This window comes from Salmo salar, chromosome ssa09, assembly GCF_905237065.1.
Source record: "Salmo salar chromosome ssa09, Ssal_v3.1, whole genome shotgun sequence".
Lineage (NCBI taxonomy): Eukaryota > Metazoa > Chordata > Actinopteri > Salmoniformes > Salmonidae > Salmo > Salmo salar.
Window position 1 is genome coordinate 59824843 of NC_059450.1, and position 12107 is coordinate 59836949.

Genomic DNA, 12107 nt, shown 5'->3' on the forward strand with positions numbered 1-12107 from the left:
GAACACCTAGTTTATTATTATGATGTATCACTATGGTTGTTTGATATGAAGCTTGTGACCATCTGCTATGGCTCTGAGAAAAACACTGATACCATTAGACTAGACCACAAGTGAGTATGACCGACTGGATTTGAAGACCGTGTTAGCTGGCTGCGCTAAAGCCTAGGCAGTTTTCAGGTCTCAGCGAAAGGTTACTTGTCACGCAAGAACGGTTCACCAAACCTGCCGCCATTACACTCCTCCCCCTTACGACCAACTCCTCCTCGCGGAATCACAGCACCAATGATTCCGACTGAATTCAAACCCGCATCTCCTATTCGCCACAAGACCGTGTGAGCCCTTCGATCTAAAGCCTTCAGGTCTTAGGCAAGGTTTCTCACCACACAAGAGCTGGGAATGGGTCATGATTGACGGTGGGATAGCTCGTTGTTGTGGCTGAGGATGAGAACGTTGCTAGCCCAGTAGCCCTATTGGGGCATAATGTGATGTGTTGTGATTTAGAAAGAGGGCAGAGGAGAGCAGAGGGACTCATGGCACGCTACAGAGATTGAGGCACACAGCAGTGTGGGCGGCTAGCTAAACAACAGTGCCACGCTGTACATAAAAACAGGGCCAACCACTGTGTAATCCTTCAAACATGAACGAAGCAGACCCTCTCCAGTGAACATATATTTCAGTCACACACCCAGAGGGAAATGTGTTTTCTTAATCAATTTATTCAGTAGATTAATTGAAATTCTTATTCAAGACATTAAAAAGCGCAATGTATTCCTAATGGGGATTGTTTTATTTGTGAACTGTGAATTTCAATTAATTCCTTGAAGTGGGTGAATTAAAAATGGGATTGACCTCAAAATACACTGTTCCCTCTTGGTGTGCGACTGTGTGCGACATGAAAGGTTTTCAGTTCATTTAACTCCAACTCATGGAATCATTAGTTATTAACATCTGCGTGATCCATCCTTACATCTGCCGTGATCTCGTTGAACTTGGTGATGAAGGCGTGTTTGATGACGTCCACTGCGATCTCTGAGGCGATCACCATGAAGACATCAGGTAACAACACCCAGAGATGATCTGGAGACAAGACAACTGACTTGTGAAGTGAATTTCTAAAATCTACACCATTCTTTCTTTACCTTACCGAATGTCTGGTCTTTTTTTTTATTGACTCAAATTGTACATTTAATGATTTCTTGGTTTAATCATATATTGTTTAGGGCTTAGTACAATAAGTTAAACAGTAGTAGATTTGACTTGAACACAAGATAAAATACAATCTTCATATCCATGTGGTGCAGCAAGTCTGCCCAGAATGGTTTTTGGATGAGGTCTAGGTTATGCCATAAGGCTCAGACCCTGTCAGAGTACGACATTAGCACCATCACCGTTGCTGACATTCCAAATTGGTCAGGGCCAGCTGACTGTATTAAGAGAGCTGTCAGATAGGACGGAGGTGTTGAGAGTAAGGCCGCGCTATCATCATCATCACAATGTGGGTTGAATGGAACAGCTTTAAAAAGGGCACCAAGGATCAGGGTGATTACTTTTTCAACGGTAGCAGTAGCAGCAAACTGTGGGCCTCCTGAGAAGCACAGCGGTCTAAGGCACTGCATCGCAGTGCTAGAGGCGTCACTACAGACCCGGGTTCGATCACGGGCTGTATCACGACCGGCTGTGATCGGGGGTCCCATAGGGAGGCGCACAATTAGCCCAGTGTCGTCCGGGTTAGGTAAGGGATTTGACGGGGGGGGGGGGTTTACTTGGTTCATCGCGCTCTAGCGACTCCTTGTGGCGGGCCGGGTGCCTGCAGGCTTTCATCCGGTGAACAGTGTTTCCTCCAACACGTCGACCTTCGCCTCCTGAGCCCGGGGAGTTGCAGCGATGAGACAAGATCGAAATTGGGGAGAAAACGGGGGTAAAAAAAAAAATCTAAATCACCCGTTCCTGTGAACATAATAAAATGGATCCAAGAATTCCCTTTGCATGTTTAGCTGCAGTGTGTGTGAAATGGTTACCTGGGCTCCATGAGAACTGCTCCATGTTCCTGAGGCAGACGATGAGAAGGAGCACGTAGCTGGTGAACCGTTCCTTGATATCTAAAATGCAAATACATACATATTTGTTACTACCCAATACTTAGAATCATGTACCAACATAACTGTGTAATATCAACAAAAAAGGGCAGCCATTTTTCCCATGTACTTTCAAAGCTACATACATCATTTGGCATAAATATCCTATTCGTCGGAATCCTGTGTGGTTTGGAAGTAAGTGTAACTTGCTAAACAGACTGGATCTTCAAAGACGCAAGCAAATTGCAAGAGGGAGGGGAAATAGGAAATTATTAAAGCTTATTTTCGGGTCCTTGCATTCCTGCAGAATGACAGCAACAAAGATGAAAACATGCAGCCTGCAGACACAAAGAGGAAGAGTTCAGAATGCATTCAAATCTATAGCGCATTTCCTTCGTGTTATCAAAGCTGAATAAACAGCTCTGATTGCCGCTTCAAAAGGACGAGAGAGAGAGAGAAGGCTTAACCCATCGCATAGAAAAAGACTCCGAGCATAGTAAATGTCTAACATGTAAAGCGTTTTGAATCAGAGAAATAGTGTTAGAAATAATGTCCATAGCACAATTAAAATGTACAGTGTAATGCCTATGGGACAGGTTACAGTAACTTACCACTGTTGGACATCTGAAAGAGGTTGTTCTTCTCAAACTTCTTGAACACACTTCCTTTGATCTCCACAAACTGTACATGCAGGAAATACAGGAAAATATATTTTAGTGACCTCTACATTTTAGGATTACATGTTTGTGTGTGTCTGAGTGTGTGTACACTCACGTTGTTGGACATCATGATGGTGAGCAGGGACTTATTGTGGGAGTTGAACGCCACGTTGAGCGTTGACGCCTGGACCATGATGAGGATGGCATGCAGGACTGAGACAGAGGCTCAGGAAAACACTGAACATGGTGACAATAGCATCAGCTGCAGTAAGGTGTTTGAGTGAGCGTGTGTGGACTCACATTATTGACATATCATCAAAAAACAACAACACTAACTGAAAAGTGACGCCTGTAAGATGATAGAAGTTGAGGTGTCACAAATTCCTACAGTAGAGTTCTTCCTGTGTGCATTTCCTAGTTCTCCATTAAGGATACAGACGTAAAATACAGCCATGATGAAATGGGGGATGACCCCGATGCTGTCTCTCTTCCTCTCTTTGGGCTCTGTGGCCGTCCAGTAGAGAGCGTCAAGGATGTCTTGGCCAAACGACGAGAACAGCCTGTCGGCTACCTAAACAGGGAAGGTACAGTGAGGGAAAAGTCATGTTTTGCAGAGAGGTCAAATAATTATTTCCTTAATTAAAATGCAAATCAATTTATAACATTTTTGACATGCATTTTTCTGGATTTTGTTGTTCTGTCTTTCACTGTTCAAATAAACCTACCATTAAAATTATACACTGATCATTTCTTTGTCAGTGGGCAAACGTACAAAATCAGCAGGGGATCAAATACTTTCCCCCCCTCCCTGTAAGTCATTCAAGTCAAGTTAAGTATGGGTTAATGATGTGACTTGCAACCTGTAAGTGATACAACGGGTGATATACTATGACACACTACCAGCGCTTAACTGTATGTCACTTCTCAAATCAAATTTTATTTGTCACATGCTCCGAATACAACAGGTGTTGCGGGACATCTTGAAGGGACTGATAATGGTGAAATGCTTACTTACATACCCTTAACCAACAGTGCGGTTTAAGAAAATAGAGTTAAGAAAATCATTTACTAGATAAAATAAAGTAAAAATAAACACAGAATTACATAACAATAACGAGGCTATATATAGGGGCCCGGTACCGAATAAATGTGCGGGGGTACAGGTTAGTCAAGGCAATTTGTACATGTAGGTAGAGGTAAAGTAGTAGCAGCAGTGTAAAAACAAAGGGGGGGCGGGGGGGGGGGGTCAATATAAATAGTCCGGGTGGCCATTTGATTAATTGTTCAGCAGTCTTATGGCTTGGGAGTAGAAGCTGTCAAGGAGCATTTTGGACCTAGACTTGGCGCTCCAGTACCGCTTGCCGGTAGCAGAGAGAACAATCTGACTTACGTGACTTGAGTCTATGAAAAAAAAAATGGTATGGTTTATATCGGCACACCCTTAGCGGAGTTACCAACAACCGGATGCATCCGGTTCAGGGATACAGCTAATTCAACCTAGCTTCCTTTTCCGCTGAAAACAGGATGTGGGAACTCCACTCAGGTGTCTTTTTACGCCAGCTACAACAATTTTTTTCATAATAACATATCACCTGCTCCATTTCAGATGAAATAGAGTATCCGAGGCCCTAATCAAATAGTTCAGCCTACAATAATAGATTTTCCTTGACGTAGGCCTACTCACTGACCTAACGCGACTGGACCAGTGAAAGCTAGAGAGTGGAACCATTTGATCACATTCCTACAACAGCTCTAAATCCAACCCATTGTACCTGCAGCATGTTGTAGATGATGTAGAGTTTGATGACGGACTGTCCCCGGATCAGGTGGTACATCATGCTGTAGTCCACGTAGTGCATCATGGAGTAGCACAGCACCATTATCAGTCCCTTCATGATGTCACACACCTGGGCCGGCTGCAGCAGGCGCAAGCCACTGGCAGAACACACACACACACACGTTACAAATAGAACCTTGACACACATCTGCATGTACACACACACACACACACACATAGCCTAGTCATACATCTGCATGTACTGTATGCATGTACACTACCGGTCAAACGTTTTAGAAAACCTACTTGTTCAAGTTTTTTTTTTACTATTTTCCACATTGTAGAATAATAGTGAAGACATCGAAACGATGAAATAACACATATGGAATCATGTAGTAACCAAAAAAGTGTTAAATCAAAATACATGTTATATTTGAGATTCTTCAAATAGCCACCCTTTGCCTTGATGACATCTTTGCACATGCTGGGCATTCTCTCAACCAGCTTCACCTGGAATGCTTTTCCAGCAGTCGTGAAGGCGCTCCCACAAATGCTCAGCACTTGTTGGCTGCTTATCCTTAAGTCTGTGGGACGACTCATCCCAAGCAATCTCAATTTGGTTGATGTCGGGAGATTGTGGAGGCCAGGTCATCTGATGCAGCACTCCATCGCTCTCCTCCTTGGTAAAATAGCCCTTACACAGCCTGGAGGTGTGCTGGGTCATTGTCTTGTTGAAAAACAAATGATCGTCCCACTAAGCGCAAACCAGATAGGATGGCGTATCACTGCAGAGTGCAGTGGATGCCATGCTGGTTAAAATAAATAAATCAGACAGTGTCACCAGGAGAGCACCCCCACACCATAACACCTCCTCCTCCATGCTTTACGGTGGGAAATACACATGCGGATATCATCCGTTCAACCACACCACGTCTCACAAAGACACAGCGGATGGAACCAAACATATCCATTTTGGACTCCAGAGCAAAAGACACCTTTCCACCGGTCTAAAATTCATTGCTCGTGTTTCTTTGCCCAAGGAAGTCTTCTATTTATTGGTGTCCTTTAGTCCTTTAGTAGTGGTTTCTTTGCAGCAATTTGAACATGAAGACCTGATTCACACAGTCTCCTCTGAACAGTTGATGTTGAGATCTGTCTGTTACTTGAACTCTGAAGTATTTATTTGGGCTGCAATTTCTGAGGCTGGTAACTCTAATGAACTTATCCTCTGCAGCAGAGGTAACTCTGGGTCTTCTTTCCCTTTGGTGGTCCTCATGAGAGCCAGTTTCATCATTGTGCTTGATGGTTTTTGTGACTGAACTTGAAGAAACTTTCAAAGTTCTTAATTTTCTGGATTGACTGACCTTCACATCTTAAAATAATGATGGACTGCTGTTTCTCTAGGCTTATTTGAGCTGTTCTTGCCATAATATGGACTTGATCTTTTACCAAATAGGGCCATCTTCTGTATACCACCCCTACCTTGTCACAACACAACTGATTGGCTCAAACGCATTAAGAAGGAAAGAAATTCCACAAATTAACTTAAGGCACACCTGTTAATTGAAATGCATTCCAGGTGACAACCTCATCAACCACTCCAGAAATTTCTTGTTAACAAACTATAGTTTTGGCAAGTCGGTTAGGACATCTGCTTTGTGCATGAGACAAGTAATTTTTCCAACAATTGTTTACAGACAGATTATTTCACTTATAATTCACTGTATCACAATTCCAGTGGGTCAGAAGTTTACATACACTAAGTTGACTGTGCCTTTAAACAGCTTGGAAAATTCCAGAAAATGATGTCATGGCTTTAAAAGCTTCTGATAGTCTAATTGACATCATTTGAGTCAATTGGAGGTGCACCTGTGGATGCATTTCAAGTCCTACGTCTTTGTTTGACATCATGGGAAAATCAAAACAATCAGCCAAAATTGTAGACCTCCACAAGTCTGGTTCATCCTTGGGAGCAATTTCCAAATGCCTGAAGGTACCACGTTCATCTGTACAAACAATAGTACGCAAGTATAAACACCATGGGACCACGCAGCCGTCATACCGCTCAGGAAGGAGACACGTTCTGTCTCCTAGAGATGAACGTACTTTGGTGTGAAAAGTGCAAATCAATCCCAGAACAACAGCAAAAGGACCCTGTGAAGATTCTGGAGGAAACAGGTACAAAATATCTATATCCACAGTAAAACAAGTCCTATATCAACATAACCTGAAAGGCCGCTCAGCAAGGAAGAAGCCACTGCTCCAAAACCACCATATAAAGCCAGACTACGGTTTGCAACTGCACATGGGGACAAAGATCGTACTTTTTGGAGAAATGTCCTCTGGTCTGATGAAACAAAAAAAGAACTGTTTGGCCATAATGATCATCGTTATGTTTGGAGGAAAAAGGGGGAGGCTTGCAAGCCGAAGAACACCATCCCAACCGTAAAGCACAGGGGTGGCAGCATCATGTTGTGGGGGTGCTTTACTGCAGGAGGGACTGGTGAACTTCACAAAATAGATGGCATCATGTGGAAGGAAAATTATGTGGATATATTGAAGCAACATCTCAAGCCATCAGTCAGGAAGTTAAAGCTTGGTTGCAAATGGGTCTTCCAAATGGACAATGACCCCAAGCATACTTCCAAAGTTGTGGCAATATGGCTTAAGGACAACAAAGTCAAGGAATTGGAGTGGCCATCACAAAGCCCTGACCTCAATCCTATAGAACATTTGTGGGCAGAACTGAAAAAGAATGTGCGAGCAAAGAGGCCTACAAACCTGACTCAGTTATACCAGCTCTGTCAGGAGGAATGTGCCAAAATTCACCCAACTTATTGTGGGAAGCTTGTGGAAGGCTACACGAAATGTTTGACCCAAGTTAAACAATTTAAAGGGAATGCTACCAAATTCTAATTGAGTGTATGTAAACTTCTGACCCACTGGGAATGTGATGAAAGAAATAAAAGCTGAAATAAATCATTCTCTCTATTATTATTCTGACATTTCACATTCTTAAAATAAAGTGGTGGTCCTAACTGACCTAAGACAGGGAATTTTTAGTAGGATTAAATGTCAGGAATTGTGAAAGACTGAGTTTAAATGTACTTGGCCAAGGTGTATGTCAACTTCCGACTTCAAATGTAGTTCAGAGAATGCCAAGAGTGTGCAAAGCTGTCATGAAGGCAAAGGGTGGCTATTTGAAGAATCTCAAATCTAAACTATATTTTGATTTGTTTAAAACTTTTTTGGTTACTACATGATTCTGTGTGTGTTATTTCATAGTTATGTCTTCACTATTATTCTACAATGCAGAAAATAGTAAAAAATAAAGAAAACCCTTGAATGAGTAGGTGTGTCCAAACTTTTGACCAGTAGTGTACACACACACACACACACACACACACACCCTAGTCATACATGCACACAGCCTAGTCATACATTTGCAAGTACATGCACACACACAGCCTAGTCATACATGCGCGCGCACACACACACACACACACACACACACACACACACACATCTGCATGTACACACACACACAGCCTAGTCACACATCTGCATGTACACACACACACACACACACACACACACACACATCCTAGTCACACACATCTGCATGTACATACACACACAGCCTAGTCATACATCTGCAAGTACTGTATGCACACGTACACACACACACACACAGAGCCTAGTCATACATATATACGCATGTACACACACAATCTAATTACATTAGCGTGCCACAATTTTGTAGGCCTAGTGCTTGTGATAACATTGTTGTGAGATATGACACAGTGAACATTGGGATCTTGGTTGGCTGTAAGCTTCATGCACTATTAGGCTATAAGGTCAATGTCAGGACAGGAGTCATGAGTGCTGACTATTTGTTATTGGCTGATGTTAATGCTGCTCGTTATAAACATTATAAATATCAACTTTTGTGAACTCTGGTTGATCGGGGTTGGATGGAACATCGAACACATTCAACCGATGATGAGTTGGGGGGGGGGGTGGAATGAAGTAGCTAACCAAATCTGTTACATTAACACATATGCAATGTAAGCTACATGGGGCGGCAGGGTAGCCTAGTGGTTAGAGTGTTGAACTAGTAACTGAAAGGTTGCAAGTTCAAATCCCCGAGCTGACAAGGTACAAATCTGTCCTTCTGCCCCTGAACAAGGCAGTTAACCCACTGTTCCTAGGCTGTCGTTGAAAATAAGAATTTGTTCTTAACTGACTTCCTTAGTTAAATAAAGGTAAAATAAATACACCAATAATGAGTAGGAGAATTGAAAGTTAAATGGCATGAGAGCATGCTAGGGGAAGACTGACAAATCCATAGGGCTTGAGATTCTGTTGGGGAGTAGAAGGTCAAGACACGGAGCTAGTTATGTGAGAGGCTACTAAATAGACTGATCTACCATACATCTAAGCAAGTATAACTACTGCATGCCCACCACTTTACTACATATTACTCAAACTAAGGCCAGATTTCAAATCGATGGTGGATTTCTGGATAGCGCTTTCAACCGTGTGTTTGATTTGTCCCGAATGGATGGAGCTGACTTTGCGATATTCAAGAATCCACTATCTGCAATAGATTGAATAACGGCATAAAACCCCACAAATGAGACTATCCATCAACACCCTCACCTTAGTGAACTTAAAGAAGTTGCCAAAAAAGCTTCCTAAAAGGGAAAATTAATTAAAAAAAATATTTAAAAAAAATCACCGTAACATTTCTCAATGCCTGTGGTAAGACGTAGAATAACCATTCACAAGGGGATCGGCAAGGGAGGTGCAAAACATCGCAACAGCTCAGTCTGTCGGTCGGGAGGTTATTTTGGGAAGGTGGCAGTGGGAAAATTAATTAAAAAAATATTTAAAAAAAATGGGGTGAGAGAGAGGCTTGAGTTCAGAGAGTGCAAATTAGAATGCTTAAATCAGGTGTCTGATCTACTTCCCAAATTGTGTGCAGTGAGCATTGAAGTACGAAGGGAAGCAAACATCATCAGGGTCATAATCTTCATTATCATAAAAGTTATGCCAAGATGGACTTAGGGTCACTGTTGATAAATACTGGGGGCCTGGAAGATTTCTTTTACATTTTTCAATCATTCAGAGATCAGTGATAACCTCAAAAGAGAGGAAGAAGGAAGCATATGCTATATTATATTATAATTATAATTCATACTGGGGCATAAACAAGAAGAATTCACTGCTGGTGCTCTGGCACCCTCTACTGGCCGCACTCAGACACAGCACTTTGGCACATTCTAGTGGACCTTTTCAGAGGACTGACCAGTGAATGACCCATAACATGACACTGCTTAGGCTATTAAAGTAAAATGCACGATGAGAGAGAGTGTACTCTCTGTCCTGCCAGTGTATGTTAGTGAATGCCAGGCCCTGTGTAACCCTGTTCCCCTGGCACAGGCACCAGCCATCACCATGAATCTGATAGCCCCCTAGCCGACTAACTGCAGCTCAGGCCAACAACAGAGGTGTGTGTGTGTATAAAGGTCAGTCATGCTTCGCTGCCATGCAGACAGACACAAAAGGGCATGCTGCATCATCAAACGGCTCTCACAAAGGCCACAGCCATCAGCGCTGAGCTGTGCTGTGTGAGAGGAACAGTTTTTCAGGACAAAGTACTGGAATACGTGTTATTTGCGGAGGTGTGGAGTTTTGGCTAAGTCTCTCTTGGGGCATCTCAGATCTGAAAGATTGAGTGTGCCGACAGCTGTTTGTCAGTTAAGACATCGTTTCAACTATTGAAATTACAATACATCATCTTTGGCCTAACACGACTTCCAAAAAATGACAGGGTAAGGTCAAAACACCAAAAAATGACAGGGTAAGGTCAAAACACCAAAAAATGACACTCAAAGACATAGGAGTGGACTTGGCAAATAACCTTTGCTATTCATACTCATTTTCTGTATAGAGAGTGGATAACATACATTAAAATGTTTTCAAGCTAAGGAATTCAAAACAGCACATCTTGAACTCCGGAGTGCCATTTGAGGTGCGGTCAAAACATATCACTTATCAGTTAAAATATTTTAATGTTTACATAGAAAATACCTCAGTAAAGCTAGTAGTCAGTCACACCGCCTGATTACGGCTTCTGTGTTCGTGTGGGGATTGAGAGAGTGAGGGTGCTGAAACTCGAGGCGTAGCGAGCTCAAGCCATCTGTCGATGCAATGTCTTTTACTGAGCATCTGCAGCGCACAGCTATCGCCCATCCACTACCACAGGCCCCAGCAAGCTGCAGGCCTCCATTCAGTTAGGCCTACATACTCTGACATTATGCATACCGTACATACTCTGGAGAGAGATTGTTCAGACAGGAGTCCTCAAACAAGCAGGGAGAACTGCACTTTGTTGGTGTGTTGTAATTTGATGTTAAGCATTTCAACAAGACTGGAGCTTTGATATACCGTGGGAAATCAGTTTGGTGGGCCAGTCTTGAAGAAACCATGTCCACTATGTACATGAGCCCTTGCAGGGAAAGCGTACAGTTTAGTATACGTGTTGCCGTGGCAAGCACAGCTCTGTTTGTGAACACTACTTCATCCAAAATGGCGCCTCAGTGGCTTTAGCATGGAGCATGAAGAATACAGCACAAAGCTGCATATCAGGACAAACAAGATGGAGAAACTATATTTAATATAAATGATAAAGCTGTGGCAGATGTGAGACTAGCGTACCTGCTCCGATTGCAGTAGGGGCATACGTTTGCCCTGCAGGGAAAGAAGGCAAGGGAAGAGAGTGACCTTGGTACAGACCAGTCACAGGCAAACCGAGTGATTACAATACTTACTGTAAAGTATACATAAACCTAGCTTACCTATGTGTCCGTCTTCTGAAGGGCCGAATTCTAACTAGATACACTACATGCAAATCTCACTGATATCAGGGCGTGATGTACATGAAAGTTTGAGTGACACACTCAAAGTTAGGATTATGCCCCAAGTGCAATTCACTTGGGGAACTAGGTCTATTTTCTGGGAAAGCTGGGTGATATATTGCCCTCTACATATTTCTCCATTTACCACTCCTGTTGCAAACTTAAATTCCAAGAACATAATGCAAAGAATGATCTGTCATAGATCGATATGGTGGTGGTCACAAAACACGGATATTTACAATCGAATCATGCAGTGTTTCTTTGTCAGTGCCAGAGCTGGGTTCAGCAGGGCACCACTTTGCGGAACGTTCAGATAGAAACACATCTGGTAGAACAGACACGCATTTCAGATCTATTCACGGCATTTCTATCTGCAACATTCAGTACGGAGCACCCAGTGAAACGTGACCCAGAGTGTGTTTGTGTGTGTGTGTGTGTGGGGGGGCTCACCCGAGGTTGCAGCAGGGCAGGGTGAGGAGGTGTAGCAGGGCCAGCAGCACCCGGAGGGGAAGCAGCGTGAACACGTAGAGGAAGGCATCCAGACACAGGAAGAAGCCAAAGATCATCAGCTGTAGGGTAGAACACAACACACTCAGGTAAAACATGGCTGCTTGATCCCACCTACAAATAGAGCCAGTGTCTGCGTGTGTGTGTTGCTGGATATTGGCAGGAA

General features: G+C 43.0%; 1 protein-coding gene across 3 annotated transcripts in view; it reads right to left on the bottom strand.

The window, feature by feature from the left end:
• Window positions 1-12107, bottom strand: part of LOC106611550 (transmembrane anterior posterior transformation protein 1 homolog) — a 35259-nt gene that overhangs the window by 7519 nt on the left and 15633 nt on the right. For all 3 annotated transcript variants that reach the window (XM_014211865.2, XM_014211864.2, XM_014211866.2), the window contains exons 3-9: window positions 11885-12003; window positions 4507-4669; window positions 3170-3305; window positions 2850-2947; window positions 2687-2756; window positions 2019-2099; window positions 968-1077 (exon numbers count right to left, since the gene is read on the bottom strand). In XM_014211865.2, coding sequence (XP_014067340.2) covers window positions 968-1077; window positions 2019-2099; window positions 2687-2756; window positions 2850-2947; window positions 3170-3305; window positions 4507-4669; window positions 11885-12003 — 777 coding nt within the window. The remainder of the gene's footprint in view (window positions 1-967; window positions 1078-2018; window positions 2100-2686; window positions 2757-2849; window positions 2948-3169; window positions 3306-4506; window positions 4670-11884; window positions 12004-12107) is intronic.